A 23,177-nucleotide genomic window follows, 5' to 3' on the forward strand; every position below is an offset into this window, starting at 1 on the left:
GCGTCGAGACTCGAGCAGCCAAACCAATCGAGAGTTAACCATTCGCTCCATCACTTTACAGACACAGCTGGTAAGCGAGATAGGTCGATAACTGGAAGGCAAGTGCTTGTCCTTCCCCGGCTTAGGAATCGGGACAACAATAGACTCGCGCCAGCATGCGGGAACATGTCCCTCAATCCAGATGCGATTGTAAGTACGAAGAAGAAAACCTTTACCCGCAGGAGAAAGGTTCTTCAGCATCTGGATATGAATAGAATCAGGCCCTGGAGCGGAGGACTGTGATCGGCCAAGTGCGTTTTCCAGTTCCCGCATGGTGAATGGGGCATTATAACCTTCACGATTCGAGGAGCGGAAGTTAGGTGGCCTCGCCTCCTCTGCCTGTTTGCGGGGGAGGAAGGCAGGGTGGTAATGAGCGGAGCGCGAAACCTCGGCGAAAAAGCGGCCGAAGGCATTGGAGACAGCCTCAGGGGCCACAAGGACTTCATTCGCGACCTTCAAGCCAGAAACTGGGGAGTGGACCTTAGTGCCAGATAGCCGGCGCAGGCTACCCCAGACAACAGAAGAAGGAGTAGAACTGTTGAAGGTGCTGGTGAAAGCAGCCCAGCTGGCTTTCTTGCTTTCTTTAATAATACGACGACACTGAGCACGTAATCGTTTATAATTAATGCAATTCGCCACTGTAGGGTGGCGTTTAAAGGTGCGTAAAGCACGTCGACGAGCACGTAAAGCGTCCCTACATGCTGCGGTCCACCAGGGGACCGGTACGCGACGTGGAGAAGAAGTAGGGTGAGGGATGGAATATTCAGCAGCAGCGAGAATGACTTCCGTGAGGTGTGCGACCTGACGATCGCAGCTTGTGAAGGTTTGATCCTGAAAGGTCGCCCTGGAAGAGAAGAGCCCCCAGTCTGCCTTGGAGATGGTCCAACGAGAGGAGCACGGAGAGGGAGTATGCTGCAGGAGATGGATAACACACGGGAAGTGGTCGCTCGAATATGCATCAGCAAGTGCATACCACTCAAACCGGCGTGCAAGTTGGGGAGTACATATAGAGAGGTCTAAATGGGAATAGGTATGAGATGTGTCCGAAAGAAAAGTAGGGGCGCCAGTATTGAGGCAGACAAGATTGAGCTGGTTGAAAAGGTCTGCTAACAAGGAGCCCCTCGGGCAGGATGCTGGAGAGCCCCAAAGAGGATGGTGGGCATTGAAGTCTCCAGTTAACAAAAATGGTGCAGGTAGCTGAGTAATAAGTTGCGTCATGTCTGCCCTGGTAACGGCAGATGACGATGGAGCGTAAACGGTACAAAAGGAAAACGTGAAAGTGGGGAGAGTAATGCGGATGGCTACTGCCTGCAGGCCGGTGTGCAACGTGATGGGATCGTAGTAAATATCATCCCGGACCAGCAACATAACCCCTCCATGAGCTGGGATACCTACCACAGGGGGTAGGTCAAAACGCACAGAGGTGTAGTGTGCCAAGGCAATTTGATCGCATGGGCGTAGCTTCGTTTCCTGGAGGGCTACGACGAGCGGACGATGCGAGCGGAGCAGCAACTTCAAGTCCTCTCGGTTGGAGCGAATGCTGCGAATATTCCAGTTAATAAGTGCCATCGTAAGAAAAGGAAGATGAGAGAAGGGGTCACCTCGAAGGCCGCTTAGGGCCTGGCTTCGAGCGAGCACTGCCGCCGCTAGCAGGAGGCAGACAGTCATCGTCCATGGGGTCTATAGGGTCATCGGTCATCTCAGGAGGATGGCCGGGAGGGGGAGCTTCCTCCGCCGGTGAACGGCCAGATGTTCGGCTACCAGCGGTGCGGCCAGGCGAAACGGATGACGGCCTGGGGCGGCAACCGCTGGGTGGCGCAGGAGAAGAAAGGCGCCGCGGCGGAGAAGGAGAACTGTGCTTCCTATGCGCCTTTTTAGAAGGACGTTTGGTGGAAGTACCGGTCGAAGGCTGGGAGGTCGAGGAGTGGATGGATACGCGCGCGTGTGCGAGTGTACATCCACCATCCTTCCCCCCCCCCCCCCCCCTCTCCAAGGCAAGTCCCCCCGCTCCCGGGACTGGAACGACTCCCCACTCTCTCCTCCAAAACCCCCATCCCCCCGTCCCCCCCCCTCCCCTCCGACGAGGCAACAGTCCGCCGCGAAAGCCCGAACATCGTGCGTATGCCTGCGCCTGCCCGTGCGTCCACCGACGTGCCAGCGCCCACGCCCGGCAAGTCACATCATCCTTGTTTTCGGATATATTTTTTCCCATATATATAAACAAAGATGACGTGACCCACCGAACGAAAGCGCTGGCAGGTCGACACACACACAAACAAACGCAAACGCAAACACAAACACAAACACAAACACACACACACACACACACACACACACAATTCAAGCTTTCGCAACAAACCGCCGCCCCACCAGGAAAGAGGGAAGGAGAGGGAAAGACGAAAGGATGCGGGCCCTATGAGAGAGGGCAAGGAGCCACTCCAATCCCGGGAGCGGAAAGACCCACCTTAGGGGGAAAAAAGGACGGGCACACACCCGCGCACACACACACACACACACACACACACACACACACACACACACACACACACATACAGACACAAGCAGACATCTCACAAGCAGACATATTTAAAGACAAAGAGTTTGGGCAGAGATGTCAGTTGAGGCGGAAGTGAAGAGGCAAAGATGATGTTGAATGACAGGTGAGGTATGAGTGGCGGCAACTTGAAATTAGCGGAGATTGAGGCCTGGTGGGTAACGGGAAGAGAGGATATATTGAAGAGCAAGTTCCCATCTCCAGAGTTCGGATAGGTTGGTGTTGGTGGGAAGTATCCAGATAACCCGGACGGTGTAACACTGTGCCAAGATGTGCTGGCCGTGCACCAAGGCATGTTTAGCCACATGGTGATCATCATTACCAACAAACACTGTCTGCCTGTGTCCATTCATGCGAATGGACAGTTTGTTGCTGGTCATTCCCACATAGAATGCATCACAGTGTAGGCAGGTCAGTTGGTAAATCACGTGGGTGCTTTCACATGTGGCTCTGCCTTTGATCGTGTACACCTTCCGGGTTACAGGACTGGAGCAGGTGGTGGTGGGAGGGTGCATGGGACAGGTTTTACACCGGGGGCGGTTACAAGGATAGGAGCCAGAGGGTAGGGAAGGTGGTTTGGGGATTTCATAGGGATGAACTAACAGGTTACGAAGGTTAGGTGGACGGCGGAAAGACACTCTTGGTGGAGTGGGGAGGATTTCATGAAGGATGGATCTCATTTCAGGGCAGGATTTGAGGAAGTCGTATCCCTGCTGGTGAGCCACATTCAGAGTCTGGTCCAGTCCCGGAAAGTATCCTGTCACAAGTGGGGCACTTTTGTGGTTCTTCTGTGGGGGATTCTGGGTTCGAGGGGATGAGGAGGTGGCTCTGGTTATTTGCTTCTGTACCAGGTCGGGAGGGTAGTTGCGAGATGTGAAAGCTGTTTTCAGGTTGTGGGTGTAATGGTTCAGGGATTCCGGACTGGAGCAGATTCGTTTGCCAACATCGTCTTTGCCTCTTCACTTCTGCTTCGACTGACATCTCTGCCCAAACTCTTTGTCTTTAAATATGTCTGCTTGTGAGATGTCTGCTTGTGTCTGTATATGTGTTGATGGATGTGTGTGTGTGTGTGTGTGTGTGTGTGTGTGTGTGCGCGCGCGTGCGCGTGTGTGTGTGCCCGTCCTTTTTTCCCCCTAAGGTGGGTTTTTGCGCTCCCGGGATTGGAGTGGCTCCTTGCCCTCTCCCTTAGGGTCCGCATCCTTTCGTCTTTCCCTCTCCTTCCCTCTTTCCTGGTGGGGCGGCGGTTTGTTGCGAAAGCTTGATTTTTGTTTGTGTGTCGACCTGCCAGCACTTTCGTTCGGTGGGTCACGTCAGAAGGAAACATTCCACGTGGGAAAAAATATATCTGAAAACAAGGATGATGTGACTTGCCGGGCGGGGGCGGGGGCGCTGGCACGTCGGTGGACGCACGGGCAGGCGCAGGCATACGCACGATGTTCGGGCTTTTCGCGGCGGACTGTTGCCTCGTCGGGTGGGAGGGGGGGGGGACGGGGGGATGTGGGTTTTTGGGGGAGAGGGTGGGGAGTCGTTCCGGTCCCGGGAGCGGGGGGACTTGCCTGTGGCGGGGGTGGGGGGATGGGGGTTGGGGGGGGGGGGGGGGGAAGGACGGGTGTACACTCGCACATATCCATCCACACATGTGTGGATGGATGTGTGTGTGTGTGTGCGTGCGAGTGTATACCTGTCCTTTTTTTCCCCCCCAAGGTAAGTCTTTCCGCTCCCGGGATTGGAATGACTCCTTACCCTCTCCCTTAAAACCCACATCCTTTTGTGCACGTCGCGAGATTCGATGCGGCGACCTTCGGATTACAAACCCGAGCGCTTACCGCTGCGCCACGATGCTGTAGGAAATTATTGATTGTAGAGAGTATTTCACCGCAACGGTTTCTTTTATCTTTTAACTGTCTATTTTCTCGACAACGGCTGAGAAGTGCATCTTGGTGCTTTGCCACATTACACCTCTCGCCATGAGCTGTTATTATGCGCAGTATGAATCGAATCTGAATTTCACAATTGGTGGCCTCCCCTTGTTAGTTTGTAAGATGTGATCGGTTGGTAGGACACAAGGATTACCAGTTTAGTATTGGAGGAGAGTGTGGAGGGTAAAATTCCTAGAGGGAGACCAAGGTATGAATACACTAAGCAGATTCAGAAGGGTGTAGGCTGCAGTAGTTACTTTGAGACAGTGAGGCTTGCACAGAATAGAGAAGTGCGGAGAGTTGCATCAAACTAGTCTCTGGACAGAAGACGACAACAACATTTTTCAATTGTGATAGGTTAATGGTCCATCTAGCACATTTGATCAGACCAGCAGATAAAATGCAGCTCTTCTGACGTGTGTTGGTGAGGTGAGGCGGCAACTCATTTAGAGAACACTCACGTATACCTGGATGGTAGCTCTCAGAGAAATTTACCTTGTGTGTTGAGATTGCATAAGGAACAATCAACATTTAAAGAAGTTGAAATGAAAGAATCTGTAGGTTTTTTTTTTCTCCGTGATTTTAGGTTGGCATCAATAGGACGAGTTGAGCAGCTGATGGATAAGAACTACATTGTTTATAAACTCTCTATTTTATTTAATGATGTCATGTCCACATGAAGTTTCCACATTAGTTGAAGAACGATCTGTTATTAGTTTTTTGCTTCTTGAAGATGAAAAACAGGCTATAACTTTCCTCCAATTATTTTAAAGTATGGTGACAGTTTTGCGAAAAGCAAATTTTTTATAAGTGGGTAGAGTAGTTAAACAACATCTAACCTCGGAAATTGACAAGCAGCATACTTTCCAGCCAGTTCAAGTGCCAACTCCTTCACTTGAAACTCACACTGATAACATTATTTGTTAAGAGCAATGTGTAGCAGTTGAACATATGAAAACAATTGCAGTAAGTGCTGGCACAGTTCATAACGTTATCAGCAACATGCTCAAATGTAGCAAAACAAGTGCAAGGTAGTTCCCAAATGAGTTAATGCAATAACACAAGGAAACAACACTAAGTATGTATAGGCTTGGAACAATGCTGTGAAAAGGAAGATGACCATTTTCTAAACAAGACTTTAATGTGTGATGATCTCGTGTTTGCCATTTTCAGCAGAAGTCCAAAAACAAAGTGTGAAATGGAAGCACAACAGTTCACCTGTTACAGAAATATGGAACACAAGCATCAGTGGGGAAAACTCGTGTCGATTGTCTTTTGGCATGCCCAAAATGTTGTCACTTGTGATTATTTTGAAGATCATGTACAATAAACAGTGCTTATTTACTCAGACATGCTAATGAACTAAGTAAAGCCAGGAATGATATTGCTACATGACAATGCTTGTCGTAACACCACCCAGCTGACCCAAGAAACCACTGCAAAAATGGGTTGGGGGATACTGCCTCATCCTCCCTAAAGTCCATTTGTTGTCCACTCAAGGGGGCGTTACATGGAAAAAAAGTTCAGCAACAGTGAGGACATCACAGAATTTTGAGAAAGTGGCACAAACAACAAGACAGGCTTCTTTGCGTCAGATCTAAAATAAACTACTACATTATCAGGACAAGTGTATTGATATTGGAGGGGATTAAGTTGAGAAGTAGTGAAAGTCTAATTTTGTAAAAATATGGCTGTTTTCTCTATATCAATTTGTCTCTAGTTACTGGATGTACCTCATAATACTACTTGTCAAAATCTTCATTAATTTTTGCACATGCATTGCAAACAATTTTTTTTTAATTTTTGGATGGTGATCATGAAACGTAACTGGAAGTACATGTAACAACAGCTACATCGATATTCCGCAATCCACCTTTAGGCACGTGGCAGACGGTACCCTGAACCACTATTAGTCATTTTCTTTCCTGTTCCACTCGCAAATACAACAAGGGAAAAACAGCTGTTCATATGGTTCTGTATGAGCCCTAATTTCTTGTATCTTATCCTCATGGTCCTTATGCGCAATGTATGTTGGAGGCAACAGAATTGTTTGGCTTTCAGCTTCAAATGCCAGTTCTCTAAATTTTCTCAATAGTGATACTCAAAAAGAACATCGCCTTCCCTCCAAGGATTCCCATTTGAGTTCCCAAAGCAGCTCAGTAACACTTGCATGTTGTTAGAACCTGCCAGTAACACATCTAGCAGCCCCCCTCTGAATTGCTTCAATGTCTTCCTTTAATCCAACCTCATCTGGATCCCAAACAGTCTAGCAGTATTCGTGAGAATAGATCCTACTAGCATCCTATATGTGGTCTTCTTTACAGACGAACCACACTTTCCTAGAATTCTCCCAATAAGCCAAAGTTGACCATTCACCTTTCCTACCCCAAATCTCACTTGCTCATTACATTTCATACTGCTCTGCAACGTTATACCCACATACTTAAACAACGTTACTGTGTCAAGCAGGACACTACTAATGTTGTATCCAAACATTGTCGATTTGCTTTTCTACTCATCAGCATTAACTTAAATTTTTCTGTGTTTAGAGCTTGCTGGCATTCATCACACCAACTATTATGTGGACACTATATTGTGGCAGTTTTGGGTGGAGAATGTTTTGAACTATGGTTGTATAAGATACCGGTAGAGGTCACACCTGAATACCACTGCCAACCACAGCAAACAATTGCACTCTAGTTACTACTTACGGACTCCTTGTTTTTTATTTTGAAACGAGTGGACAGACTAATCCTGTTGCATAAAGGGATTCGAATATGGCTCTCACCACAACAAAAGGAATCAGCCGTCCCTACACTGTTATGTCACTTTCGCTTTTGTGGAAGTACAGAACGCGAATATAGAATGGCAGCCCTTCGAGAGGGCAGTGGGGCTTATTCCCCGCACTGCTCCTCTCTTCTCCTGTCAGACAGTCTTAGTTCACTTTTGTTTATTATCACAGCCGACTGACACGAGATGTCCACATAATAGAAATTTTGTCCATGTCATCTTGCATCCACCTACAGTCACTCAACTTTGACATCTTACCGTACACCACAGCATCATCAGATTGCTGCCCACACAGTCTGCCAAATCATTTACGTATACAGAGAAAAACAACGGTCCTATCACACTTCCCTGGTGCACCCCTGACAATACCCTTGTCTCTGATTAACACTTGCCATCGAGCACAACATATTGGGTTCTATTACTTAAGAAGTCTTTGAGCCACTCACATATGTGTAAACCTATCCCATATGCTCGTATCTTCTTTAACAACCCACAATGGAGAACCGTGTCAAATGCCTTCACGAAATCTAGAATTATGGAATCTAGCCTGTTACCCTTCATCCATAGTTCGCACTATATTATGTAAGAAAAGGGAAAGTTGAGTTTCACCCAAGTGATGTTTTCTAAAACCATGCCAATTTATGGATATAAGCTTCTTGGCCTCAAGAAAATTTACTATTTTCTAATTCAGAATATATTCAAGGATACTGCAGCAAACTGAAGTTAGGGATACTGGTCTGTAACTTTGCAGGTCCATTCTTTTGCCCTTCTTATACACAAGAGTCATCTGTGCTTTTTTTTCCAGTCACTTTGAACTTTGCACTGGGCTAAAGATTCATGATAAATGCAAGCTAAGTAAGGGGCCAATATCATAGAGTACTCTTCAAAAAACCAACTTGTGATTCCATCCAGACATGGTGACTTACTAGTTTTTAACTCTTTCAGCTGCATCTAGGCACCAGGGATGCTTATTACTATGTCCTCCATACGGGAGTCTGTTCGATGGTCAAATGGCAGTATGTTTGTATGAACCTCCTGCATGAACGATTTCTTGAACGTGAAATTTAAAACTTCAGCTTTTGTTTTGCTATCTTCAGCTGTCACACCACACTGGACAACAAGTGAATGGAAGGAAGCCTTAGACTCACTTAGAGATTTTTCATAGAACCAAATTTTCTCAGATTCCATACGGGAACTTTTACTAAGGTATGATGGTTGTAGTAGTTGTCACTTTGTGCACTGATATTCACACAGATTTACAAATCTCTACTAACCTTTGCTTGTCATCATTTGCCCATTCTCTTCTGAACTGCGATGCAACAGCCTCTGCTTCCTCAGCCGTTTCCAAATCTCATTATTAAACTATGGTGGGCCTTTTCTGCCCTTACTCCACTTACAAGGCACATAATTCTCCAGATCACAATTTATAATCTGCTTAAATGTTGCCCATAATTCCTCTACATCCATCGTACTAGAACTAATTGATGTCAGTTACTGTCTAAGGGAGTTGTTAGGTGGCTGAGTAACTTTTTAAAAGTAGCCGAAACTAGTTAGCTGACAGCATAGCAACCCACATTTCTCACCTATATGAACAGGCACAGCTTGGAGTTGCTATATTGAGGAAGGCTGTGACTTTGCCAATTGGAACTAAATAGTTAGAGGTCTCTATAAAACTTTTAAATGCTGTATCACCTTTCCCTTTCATAATGAACTATTAAATAATGCCAAGATCTAACTCAAAGGCAAGATCTATGACATGTTTAGCTGCCAGAGTCACATTTCCTTCAAAACTTTTTTTAACACAACGAACTGTACTAAAAATGATGCATTCTGAAGAGATCTTTAATGTGGTGTATCACTAAATTCCATTTTTCTTAACACCTAGTTTAACTACAAAGAGCACAAAATAAGTCAACTTCGTACCTCACCTGTCATTCAACAACATCTTTGCCTCTGTACTTCGGCCTCGACTCACATCTCTGCCCAACCTCTTTGCATTTACATATGTCTGCCTGTGTCTGTATATGTGCAGATGGATGTGTGTGTGCGCGAGTGTATACCTGTCCTTTTTCCCCCCGAAGGTAAGTCTTTCCGCCCCCGGGATTGGAATGACTCCTTACCCTCTCCCTTAAAACCCACATCCTTTCGTCTTTCCTCTCCTTCCCTCCTTCCTGATGAAGCAACCATGGGTTGCGAAAGCTTGAATATTTGTATGTGTGTTTATGTGTTTTTTATTCTATCAACATACCAGCGCTTTCTCGTTTGGTAAGTTAAAGCATCTTTGTTTTTTATATATATCTTTGTAAAAATTTAGATCAACATGAATGTTGCTCGGTTTGCTTCTGTTAACCTGTTAACCAGTCACAGAACAGGATCTGTAACTTCATGAAAATCCCGCTGTTTCATCATGCAAACTCACTAACACTATGGGCTCTTCCCTACATTCTAGCACTGTGAGCATATCAGACTAAGTTTACCACTACTGTAAATAAATGCCTGTTAAATGTAATTATTCTGTCAATTTTAAACTCTGTAAACTGCTGTTAGAAGCACAGTGTCAAAACCACTGCATTTTGACACACTGTACCCCTTATAGTGGAAACTAAGTAGCTTTGGACCAAATTATACATTGAACAATTGGTTTACCAACATCACTTAATACCTTAAGAGCTAAATCTCTCAACAATTTTCTCAGAGTTCTTTCCAAGTGTGCTCATAGCTCAAGTAAAATCAATACACTACCTTCCACAGTACAATGATCATGGCACAGCATACAGGGAGATATGGAATCTGCCTCTTTGGCAGAATTTGTTTTCGATATACTGCAGTATGTACTTAAGATGTATATGTAGTCTTGGAAAGTGTTGCAAACAGATGGTAGCTTTTCTTCTTATTTTTAACATTTTGTAAGAAAAAATATGTTAATTACAACCATTTCCACGCCAAAATCAAACCTATTTTTGTTTTGTTGTATTTGACACCATATGTGAGGAAAATGTAAAACAGTTTGTATACTCATTGTGTCAGCTCAAGTAAGGTGACAACTGTAGATGATGATATGTTCCGATTAATACAGGGTTCTATTTGACTTTCATGAACACATATGGCAAAATGAGATTTCTTCACAACAACTGCACGAACATACTGTCTGCATTGTTTTCATTAAAACTTAGCAGTAGTGTTAACAATCTCTCCAGCATTTTATTTTAGTACATCATGCATTTAACATAGTCTTACCTACAATAACAATAATGGAAAGTACTTTCCATAATTTTAAATTTAATCTTAAATATTCATTCCAGTGCTTAATAGCCCTTCACCTAATCCAATCAACATCATCATCGTTAATCATCCTCAGTGAGATCTATAAGTGCTAAGGGAAACAACAAAAATCATATGATAATGTACTTGCAAACACGATATTAATTCAAATGTTAACGGTAAATTGTGAACTCGTAAATTTCAATAGAAAGGTGAACTTACGAATAACACTCGAGTTGTTAGTTACTAGAGATGCAGGTGATGCTATATCTGTATCATCTCCATCCTCAGTGAGATCTATAACTGTTAAAGGAAACAACGAGGTCATGAGAATGTATTTACAAACACAATATTAATCTGAATATTAATGATACACTGCAAACTAAAAAGATATATAACACGTTACCAATGGGGATTGATGAGTGTCCTGCACTTGATTGGTCCTGTAAAGGACTATTTGAGGATAAGTTTTCTTGCATACTTGTTGCTATGTAGCAGCAACTTTATGGATGAATTAGCTGGTAACTGTTTATAGGTCCTTAGTCTATATTTTAACCACACTGTGCATAAGGTTCAAAATCTCTGTAATCTGATGCCTGTAAATGCCCTATCGCTGTCAGCTACTGCATGGCAATGATCTGCGGCCAATAAAGCAACCACGATGAGCTTATATTGTTTTATCAACAGACGATAGCAGCCATTCCACATTGTAGTCGACAAAGTAACCATAAAGCAGTCTCAGTTTTCAGTGCACAGATTGTGTTGTAATTTTGCTGGTATGTCTTTTTGTTCACAAGATTAAGTCTATACCCTCCCGACCTGGTACAGAAGCAAATAACCAGAGCCACTTCCTCATCCCCTCGAACCCAGAATCCCCCACAGAAGAACCACAAAAGTGCCCCGCTTGTGACAGGATACTTTCCGGGACTGGACCAGACTCTGAAATGTGGCTCACCAGCAGGGATACGACTTCCTCAAATCCTGCCCTGAAATGAGATCCATCCTTCATGAAATCCTCCCCACTCCACCAAGAGTGTCTTTCCGCCGTCCACCTAACCTTCGTAACCTGTTAGTTCATCCCTATGAAATCCCCAAACCACCTTCCCTACCCTCTGGCTCCTATCCTTGTAACCGCCCCCGGTGTAAAACCTGTCCCATGCACCCTCCCACCACCACCTACTCCAGTCCTGTAACCTGGAAGGTGTACACGATCAAAGGCAGAGCCACATGTGAAAGCACCCACGTGATTTACCAACTGACCTGCCTACACTGTGATGCATTCTATGTGGGAATGACCAGCAACAAACTGTCCATTCGCATGAATGGACACAGGCAGACAGTGTTCGTTGGTAATGAGGATCACCCTGTGGCTAAACATGCCTTGGTGCACGGCCAGCACATCTTGGCACAGTGTTACACCGTCCGGGTTATCTGGATACTTCCCACCAACACCAACCTATCCGAACTCCGGAGATGGGAACTTGTTCTTCAATATATCCTCTCTTCCCGTTACCCACCAGGCCTCAATCTCCACTAATTTCAAGTTGCCGCCACTCGTACCTCACCTGTCATTCAACATCATCTTTGCCTCTTCACTTCCGCCTCGACTGACATCTCTGCCCAAACTCTTTGTCTTTAAATATGTCTGCTTGTGTCTGTATATGTGTGGATGGATATGTGTGTGTGTGTGCGCGCGCGCGCAAGTGTATACCCGTCCTTTTTTCCCCCTAAGGTAAGTCTTTCCGCTCCCGGGATTGGAATGACTCCTTACCCTCTCCCTTAAAACCCACATCCTTTCGTCTTTCCCTCTCCTTCCCTCTTTCCTGATGAGGCAACAGTTTGTTGCGAAAGCTTGAATTTTGTGTGTGTGTTTGTGTTTGTTTGTGTGTCTATCGACCTGCCAGCGCTTTTGTTCGGTAAGTCACATCATCTTTGTTTTTAGATATATTATAGTAATTTTATAGTGCAATGCAGATATCTTGACAGTAATTGTTCTAATGTAATGACGTGTTCAAAATTGTATACAATATCAATTGGTTTGAAGAAATGCATCATAATCTTCACGTGCAGCCAGTTCAGCAGTGCAGTTGGCCGACCGGCCTGCCAGGAAACATCATCTCTGGTAGCCGGGAGTATGGCCTACCTATAACAGGGGAGGGGGGGGGGGGGCAGCGAGTAACCATGTTTAAGAATTTAATGTTAATATGTGCAATAAAAGATTTTAGTCACTACTTATGCTCCCTTACCTCTCTAGTCATCATCACTTTCATCGTCATCACTAGCAGGAGAATTATTGTTGCCATCAGCAACTTCCCTTACAGCGTCATCCTCTGTTCCATTCATTCAGTGAATTTGTGACACCATATTTTTTGAAGGATTTTTCCACCAGTGGTTGTGGAATGGAATCCCATGCACTTTTCATCCACTCACAAATCTTGGACAAATCCAGCTGTTTGATTTTTCCACTCAGTGTGAACTTGGGGTTTTCATCAGCCATCCATTGCATATACCGCTGTTTAAGTGCAACTTTGAATGGCTGATTTATACACACATCTAGTGGTGGTAGGATGGATGTTAGGCCTCCAGGACAATGACCAAGTCAGTTTTCCCTTTTTGTAATTTGTCTAGCACTTCCTCAGTTGTATGTCAGCGGAAGCTGTCTAGGACCAACATGTTATGTACACACAGTAACCCACCAGGACGATGTTGCCAAACATGTGTCACCCAGTCAATCACAAGGTCATTGTCCATCCACCCTTTCGGATTTGCTCTCACTAATATGCCTTTCAGTGATATTTTTGAAATAGTTTCCCTTTTAAATATCACAAATTGGTAGCTTTTGTCCATCGGCAGTTACACACAACATCACCTTTGCTTCTCACTGCCGCCAGTTCGTATCACGATGTTGGATTCCCATTTCTTGTTCTCGGTGTTATCGAGTGGCATCTCAAAATAGACTGGCATTTGATCCGCGTTACCAATTTGCGATACTATATAGGACTGTTTGCGTCGCAGATTTATCACAGAACGATGAAACTGAACTATTTTTTCCCTCATAATCTAATCGCCTGAAGGCCATTAAGCGATGGTAGTTTTCCTCTGGAATCCTAATCCAGTTCAGTTGAAAAATCTTGATAGCCAGCCCCATCTAGCTTTGAAACTGGTAATGCCTAGTTGTTTGGCTAAAGCCAGTGCTTGAGGTTGGCACATTTCACTCGTCACCACGCATCCGTATTGTCACTCCTCATTTACATAATCGCAGAGCCTTTTTTCGAGGTCCGGATGCTTTGCTCTGGCTGCGAAATGCCCAGTGATCACTGTTAGTTTCTTGAAGCCAAGTTTTGCTCACTCTTTCTCACATCGTACTTTCTTCCCACTACATGGTTTCCAATGTTCTCAGCTTCTTCAATAATTTTCAGTTTTTCTTTAGCAGTGTACGAGCAATAACGAGAACTTGTAGCCATAATTAACAAGTTTGAAGGCGTTGTTAATACTTCTTCACTTCTAAAGTGCTACTGACGCATCACCGACTAAGGTCACAACAATGCAATAGTATATTGGGGTCTATTGCTGGAGGCGGAGCAGTACCAACCTCGTTTCGAATAATCCACGCACCCCTACTTTTAGTCCTTAAATATGGGAGAAAAATTCTGTGACTTATTGGAGTATATATGGTATTTCTATTTCAATAACAGATTCTGAAATGTGCAGTGAAATCCTGCTTTTACACTTTTCATGGGACTTCAAAAAAAAATGGTGTAAAATGCGGAAAAACGTAAAATGTGGGAAACAATGTTTTAAGCTGTTAAAGTTACGTATATGATACCCCCCTTGCACTTTATGTATGACATATGTACATAACAGGTATCAAAAGACTTGTCACACACTTTTTTACTATCTAATGAAGTTTTACTATCTAATGAAAGCCGCTGATGCAAGTGGAACTGATAACTATCTGGAAAGTAGGAATGTTTGACTCAGTTTCATATGTTATAATTGATGTTTTTGTGAGCATGCAGCTGTCATTCATTATTTAAATAATGAAATACTGCACTAGTTACGTATTTTTTCCATGCTTAAACACATTATGATGATTATTTCTCAAAGTGCAAATATGTGAATAAGTATTTTGTATGGTATTTGAATGTGTGTTATTGTGTCTCTTGCACAGTAGTCATCTTTTTGAGGTTTTCAGGTACTAAGCGTCATCAGTTATGTAGAAAACCACACACACACACACACACACACACACACACACACACACACACACACACACATAACCTATCACTCACACCGTTTGTGTAACATCACACACACACACACACACACACACACACACACACACAGCAATGCAAAGTGAATGACTGTGTCAACTAGCATTCCAAGTGGCCATACGCCAAAACACGCTAAATATGGTTCGACAAAGGTGTCACAATAATCAAAACAATCACCAGCAGAGACAGTTTGGAAATTGTTGTAATTTGTCATGATATCTTCATTCGAATGAACATAGTTACTCACATCAGCCACCACGCCAAGTAGAGCTCGGCAGCGGCGGGAAATATGGCACAAATTGTTCCAACTTTTAGACGTTTACTGGTTCAAGACCACTAAGCAGAGTGCCCTGGTGTCAAGAAACTTAACCATGTAATATTTGTAAACACTACTGGATGGCCAACATCATTTTTTCTCCTGAAACATTTTTTCGTAACGCGTAAATTGTGGAAAATTATAAATATGGTGAAGCAAAATCAGGTGCAAATTAACATTGTTGTCATAGGAAATTTGATGGGACCAATAAAAAATGTTGTAAACAGTGGGGAAAATGTTAATTCTGGGAACGTGGAAGCAGGGTTATACTGTATAACATGCCAGTAGTTACTCAATATCAGCTGAAGGTTTCTAAACAGGGAATGAATTCATGCCAATACAACACTCTACCATTTTTCTTACCACTTGGCCTAGAGTTCCTGTGAATTTGCATTCCCCTGGAGAAATTTTCTTATAGTTTCTCTCCAAGGGATTTCTTGATATGATAGTTTTAGAATCAATGAAGTATGCATCACAGAGTGGAATATGTCTAAACCTCACATCAACAGAGCTGAAAGCTTTCCTAGGGGTGCTAATAGTAATGAGTTCTCATAGCCTATCTAGTATTCGTCTTTTCTGATCATCAGACCCCACCTTTCACACTTCTAGGATCACTGATGTGATGACTCTGAAAAGATTATTTAAAATTCTGAGGCACATTCATTTAAAGGCCAGCAACAAAATTCCAAAAAGAAATGAACCTAGTTATGACTAATTATACAATCTAGGACTTCTGATAGTGCACTGGAACAAAATTTTCACAGTATCCTTCAATCCAATGATGAAAATATGGAGGTTTTCAAGGGAAGAAGTTCTTTGAAGCAGTACATGCCATTGAAAACTGTAAAGTGAGGTTTAAAAATATTTGTAATAAACTGTGCGTTTACACATTATATGTTGTGCTTTCAAATCTATAGGAAAAACTGAAGATGGTATATGACTAGGGAAAAATGATGGTTTTTTCACTTTCGCTGCCTTTTCACAATGGAAGATACTGTTTGTTTTTTGATCAGTTTTTCTCTAGACTTATATTTAGACTTTTGTGTAAACTGCTAGAGAAAGGGCTTTAGGGATGTAGAACTATTTTACCCACAACAAACGATGTTATGAAAAGGAAAGTTGCTACTCACCATATAGCAGAGATGCTGAGTCGCAGATAGGCACATCAAAAAGACTCTTACAATTAAATCTTTCGGCCGTAAAGGCCTTCATCAACAATAGTCTGTCATCTATTGTGGACGAAGGCCATAACTGCCAAAAGCTTTAATTGTAAGAGTCCTTTTGTTGTGCCTATCTGTGACTCGGCACCTTCACTATATGGTGAGTAGCAACTTTCTTTTTCATAAGATTGTTACATTCCATCCTGGATTTTTCACTGTTTGATTTTTACCCACAAGAAACTTTTTTCCAAAAGAAATGCTAACAGTAGACAAATATTTGAAACTTGAAGAGTCGGATTTTGTTATGGCAGGTCACATTTCTGTTTCCAAGTAGAGAGAAAAAGGAAAGAAATGTGGTATAGTTTGAAGTGCTATGCACAATCAAGGGGAAACAATGTTTGTACGCTGACACAACAAGGAAAAGAAAAAGGAAAGTGTTTCTTGTACTACATCAATCACAGACTACAATTGCTACATGGTACATGCAGATAAAATTAACCGGTACCAACCATCACACAATATATTTTGGAAGTCTAGATATGGAAGGATGAAATTTTCCAATTACTTCCCTCAGGCAGCAAAAGTAAATGCATACATACACTACGTGATCAAAAGTATCCGGACACTCCCATGTATTTTTCATATTAGGTGCATTGTGCTGCTACCTACTGCCAGGTACTCCATATCAGCGATCTCAGAAGTCATTAGACATTGTGAGAGAGCAGAATGGGGCGCTCTGCGCAACTCATAGGCTTCGAACGTGGTCAGGTGATTGGGTGTCACTTGTAACATATGTTCACACTCCTAAACCTCCCTCGGGCCACTGTTTACGATGTGATAGTGAAGTGGAAATGTGAAGGGACACATACAGCACAAAAGCGTACAGGCCAACCTCGTCTCTTAACTGACAAGCTGCCGACAGTTGAAGAGGGTCGTAATCTCTAATAGGCAGACACCTATCCAGACCATAACACAGGAATTCCAAACTGCATCAGGATCCACTGCAAGTTCTATGACAGTTAGGCAGGAGGTGAGAAAACTTTGATTTCATGGTCAAGCAGCTGCTGATAAGCCACACATCACACTGGTAAATGCCAAATGATGCCTCGCTTGGTGTAAGGAGAGTAAATATTGGATGATTGAACAGTGGAAAAATGTTGTGTGGAGTGATGAATCACTATACTCAATGCGGTAATCCGATGGCAGGGTGTGGGTATGCTGTATGCCCAGTGATCATCATCTGCCAGCGTGTGTAGTGCAAAACAGTAAAATTCGGAGGCAGTGTTATTATGGTGTGATCTTGTTTTTGAAGGAGGGGGCTTGCACCCCTTGTTGTTTTGCAAAGTGCTATTACAGCACAAGCAATTTATGTTTCGAACACCTTCTTGCCTCCCACTGTACATGAGCAATTCGGGGATGGCGATTGCATCTTTCAACACAATCGAGCACATGTTCATAATGCACTGCCTGTGGTGGAGCTGTTACACAACAATAACATCCCTGTAATGGACTGGCCTGTGCAGAGTCCTGGTCTGAATGCTACAGAACACCTCTGGGATGTTTTGGAAAGCCGACTTTGTGCCAGACCTCACCGACCAACATCGATACCTCTTCTCAATGCAGCACTCCATGAACAACGGGCTGCCATTCCCCAAGAAATCTTCCAGCACCTTACTGAACACATGCTTGTGACAGTGGAAGCTGTCATCAAGGCTAAGGGTGGGGCCAGCACCATACTGAATTCCAGCATTAATGATGGAGGGCGCCACGAACTTTTAAGACATTTTCTGCCAGGTGTCCAGATACTTTTGATCACATAGTGTACTTTATAAGGTGACTAGTTTTCTTATTGTGTATACCTCTGTTACATTTAAAATTTAAAAATATTCTGGCAAATGAGCTAATTGGAAATTTCTGCTCAAAATCTAAAAAGAGGACCAAAACCCACGCCAAAAATAGTAATCAGTAGCTCAAATTTTAAGGAAAGAGCTACATGATTCCACGGGATGTAGCTTCAGGAATGTGACCAAGCATGCCTACAGCAGGTACACATCAAGGAAGTGTGCAGTTTGCAGAGAAAAAAACTTTAACACAGTAGATCAGCATGCAGTACCTGCAATGTAGCTTTGTGCAGACAATGCTTTGGACCCGTCCACCAGTAATGAAACGAATCTGGTTTATGATTTGCGATTTTTTTTTTTGTATAAAAAGTAATTTGGGATAGTCTAAATAAACATCAAACACTGGAAACTAAAGGCTGCGATATTAACAATACAATGAATATCGAACAATGGAAAATCCAGTTAGCAAGTAAACAGTCCGCCATTTCAGTAATCATGGATCAGGGGAACAGACAACAGCGTGAATTATCCATAAAAATGTTTTATAAAAACAGTGATAGTTTGGTAGTGGCGAAGAGGGAGCTCTGACGTTTTTATAATTTAGAACATCATTATTCCGTTCCGCTGAAACACACAATAAAATGCTGGATTAATAACTCTGAAGAGACTGGATCTGCCCTCAAGAAGAAACCAACAGGACGACCAAAAAGTGTGCGTTCTCCAGAGAACATTAATGATGTATGCAAGTCTGTCTTACGGAACCCACGGCGTTCAATTCATAAGCAAGCAGCAGGGGTTGGAATGTCCCTGGAAAGTGTTCGCAGAATTCTTCATCTTGACTTAAAATTTTATCCGTACAAACTACCGATGGTGCAACAATTGAAGGAAAAAGATTACCAGTTACAATTAGGATTGTCAACAAATGATAACAAAAATAAACAATGGCGATGAATTTCTAAACAAGTTGTGGATGTCAGATTAAGCACATTTTCATATCACAGGTTACGTGGATAAACAGAACTACCATTACTGGGCAAACACAAATCCTAATGACATTCATGAGCGCCCTTTACACGCTAGCAAAGTGACAGTATGATGTGGTGTTTCACCACATGGGATTATCAGACCGTATTTTTTCGCAAATGAACAGGGAAACACAATAACTGTCAATTGCAATCATTATTTGGAGATGTTACGAACTTCTGTAACACCTGCATTGAACAACTTTCCAAACATTCAAGAAGCCTGGTTTCGACAGGACAGATCGACATCACACACTGCACGGCAATCAATGGCATATGTGCGAGAATTGTTTGGCAACGATGTGATGTCACAATTCTGTAACATTCCCTGGCCCCGCAGATCGCCAGATTTATTCGTTTATGATTTTTTTCTTGTGGGGCTACCTGAAGAGCCTAGTCTACACAACTTGACCAAGAACCCTGGCTGAGTTAAGGCAGATAATTTGGGATGCAATTCACAGTTTCCGAGCTGAGATGTTGCAGCGATCAATGAGGAACCTCGATAGCAGATTTCACGAATGTATTTGTACGGGAGGACACCATCCGTAGAATGTAGCTTTAAAAAAATGATCAATGCCATCAATGTTTCGTAAAAGGCAAAGCTGTAAGGTTTCAATTACTGTGAATGCAATTTCTTTTCTTCATCACTTCTAGTTTTATTGGAATGTGGAAATGTTCGCGTTTTTCTGTGTCACCCTGTATATCTTAAGACACACCTGCAAGATTAGCACTTCTGTAAGTACATACTGCTTACAATATCTATATCAAAAACAGAAAATCTAACAAAGATGCAGGCTTCAGATCATGGCATACATTGTGCCCTGATCATCTGACTCTTGCAGGTGCTGTACTTGTTTTAGTTGAACCGTGAAGAATTACTAGCGAGCTCAAAAAGAATTCCGTGAAAATCTTTAAACCACTGAGCAACAAGCTTGATGTTCAGTATATAAATGATCCAAGCTATAGACAGTTTCCACTATAACAGATTACATTGTATCTAAACGTGGTGGTCCTGACATTGTGCTTCTAGGAACAGAGAAGCCATTTGTAGACTTTGAAACTGATGGAATAACTACATTTAACAGGCATTTGTTTACAAAAGTGTTTAAAAAAAAGTTCTACTACAAATTTCACTCCAATAGGGAAGAGCTCGTGGCGTTTATAAGTTTGGATACTGAAACAACAATGTTGTCATGATGTACGGATCCTGTTTTGCAATTGGTTGACAGAAGCAAACTGAGCAGTTGTAACATTGAAGTGTTTATGAAGATAACATGTCGTATTTCACACTTTTCAAAATTACACTTGTGTACTGCAAAAGTACGCAGCTTAAGTGATACACCACATTAAAGATTTCCCCAAAACATCATTTTTAGTATGGTTTGGCAACTCAGTGCATTGTAGATCTTATCTTTGATTTAGTTCTTGGCATTTATTCAATAGTTGATCCAGCAAAAGTTGCAAACTTTTTTTTTTTTGAGAATTCTGGCACCATAGTTTTGATCAGTAAATGTCACACCCTTCGTCACAGAGTTAAGAAACAAAGATTACCATACTTTCAACTACATTTCAAAGTCACTCAACTACCTACATCAAGTACTTTCGAACATCACCATAAAAAAGACACATGTAGATTATTGTAAATAGGAGAGTAGGACATTTGGCAGGATGAGATGACACTGAAATGTGGTTGAAAGTGGGTAGTCTAAGGTACAGTAAACCTTGTCTCAAACCTATTTGATGATTATCAAGAATGTGCATTACATTATGACAATAAATTGACTGTTCAGTACGTAATTTGATCCAAGCTACGTAAAGTTCTCACTATAAAGGAATGTAAATCAGCACCATCAGCGAAAGATTATAAACTCTCCAAAATTTATGATAAAGTGAGCATTACCACAGAAGGATTGTTTTCAAGACAGTGGAAATAACTGGCACACGTAAGCACAACAAGAAGCAATTTTAAACTTTTTTAGCAATAAAATAGTGTGACCTACTTGTTTGGTTAATATAATGCACTGAAATTGTGACCTGTGTGTTGTAGATGTAAGAAAACGCAACACACCAATTGTTGATGTTTATGGAAATGTAATGGTTGCATATTTATTGCAACAATGTAACCTTCCATAATATATTAAGCTATGTATCAGTGGTCCCCCCCCCCCCCATATCTATCATTCCTGTCTGAACCCCGATGGTGGAATAGTCTATGTCCTTTATGACATAGTATACAATTGTATAGATTGTGATACTAATATTAGTCATTTATGATCTTAAAAACCAAAAATCACATAGTATTGTAGACACGACATTGTTGTGCTAGTGAATGAGTTACCGGGCTTCTGGATGATATTGTACTGACACTGGAGCTCAACTGTGTTGAAAGGCTGTATAGAGTCAAATTGGGTGGGAGGGGGGAGAGGAGGCATGTAGGATAGGAACGGTTAAGGGGAAGGATGACTGAAGCTGGTAGGGAGAGGCGGCAAGTGCAAGCAGATAGGAAAGTGGTATCAGTGAGGTGTTAGCAGCAGATAAGGATAGTTGACGTGATTTGGGAGAGAGAAAGGTAGAACAGAAGAAGAGGAAGACTGCAGACAGGATGATGGGACTGTAGAATGAAGTGGTGATCATTTAGACAGGTGCAGATATGGGACTGGGGAGGTGCTAGTGTATTTTGAGGCTGGGGGGATTACCGGTCTGAAACATGTGTTGTAAGGACTGTTCTCTGCTGGTCTCTACAGAGGTTAGAGTTATATATATATATATATATATATATATATATATATATATATATATATATATATATATATATATATATAACCAAAAAATGGATATCTGTCAGTGGAGTTTTCCTTTTCTCCTTCCCCTGACAACTGCTAACTGATTAAGTCTAAGAAATGCCAATATTAAAACATTCCCTCAATATGTATATAGTTTCCTTTGAAATGATTACTTGTATATTAATGAGCCCGTGAACACTAATAAAGCGGAAGGTACTTACTGATAATGTCATCAGAGGTACTGTCTCTTGAAAATGGCTTGTTTGTAGTGGATGAAAAAGTTGTACCACTTTTAAGTCCTACGTCTGCTAGTCGGTTGGGCAGCTCTGTTTCTTTAGCACAAGTTTCCATTATCCGGTGCCTGAGCACATTCATTTGAGCAGAAGTGTCTCCTTTCACTGATACAAATGCATTATTTGAGGAGTCCAGTTTCATAGCTGCACTGGAAGCAGGAGCTTTGTATGTTTCCTCACTCTCACTTGTTGCACCACTATCAATCCCATCCACTCTACTGCTTCCTACTGGAGTTGCATCAACTATGTCCCCATGTGGACCACTTGCTTCTGTTTCAGAACTGAAAACCGAAAACCAATTTAAGACATACAAAAACGTATATGATTAAAAGAAATGCAGAGTTGAATTTGCATTATTGCACCATCTAAGAATGCCTATTTTTATACTACTTTATGCAGAAATGTGGATGAGCACAAAAGAAAAAGATGTGATGCAAAATTTGAGAAATTTTAAAATAATGAAGGAAAATTAGGATTTGCTGTTCCACTGAGAACTGGTCATGGCACAACCTGAGATTGGGGAAGAACAAAAACAATAATCCCATATATGCCTTAAACAATTTAGGGAAACTATTGAAAACCTAAATAGTGATGCCCTTGCGAAAATTGGAACCACTGTCCTCATGAGGGGTCTTACCTCAGCACCCCCTTGGTTTGTATGAAGTTATCAATTTCCCAAGAAAATCATCTGTAATGGGTTTCATACACACGTCTACAGCATCTTTGCAGTGATTTGTCTCTATCCTCTTAAAAATCTAAAAGCTGCTTTACCTACTTCCAGCACTGGTACTACACACCATACTTTTTCTTTTCATCTATATCTCTCTTACTTATGACAGTGGAATTTTATAATACATCTTTCTAGATCTCACATTCACTAAACCAGTAAAAGTTGCATTCATACTAATGTCAGAGTAAAAGAAGT

General features: G+C 42.4%; 1 protein-coding gene across 6 annotated transcripts in view; it reads right to left on the reverse strand.

The window, feature by feature from the left end:
* Positions 1 to 23,177, reverse strand: part of LOC126262706 (eukaryotic translation initiation factor 4E-binding protein Mextli-like) — a 125,567-nt gene that overhangs the window by 23,841 nt on the left and 78,549 nt on the right. For 5 of the 6 annotated variants that reach the window (XM_049959485.1, XM_049959486.1, XM_049959488.1 and 2 more), the window contains 2 exons: positions 22,181 to 22,533; positions 10,786 to 10,866 (listed from right to left, as the gene is read on the reverse strand). In XM_049959485.1, coding sequence (XP_049815442.1) covers positions 10,786 to 10,866; positions 22,181 to 22,533 — 434 coding nt within the window. The remainder of the gene's footprint in view (positions 1 to 10,785; positions 10,867 to 22,180; positions 22,534 to 23,177) is intronic. The other variant, XM_049959490.1, reaches the window with a different exon arrangement.

The sequence above is a fragment of the Schistocerca nitens genome, chromosome 6 (assembly GCF_023898315.1).
Source record: "Schistocerca nitens isolate TAMUIC-IGC-003100 chromosome 6, iqSchNite1.1, whole genome shotgun sequence".
Lineage (NCBI taxonomy): Eukaryota > Metazoa > Arthropoda > Insecta > Orthoptera > Acrididae > Schistocerca > Schistocerca nitens.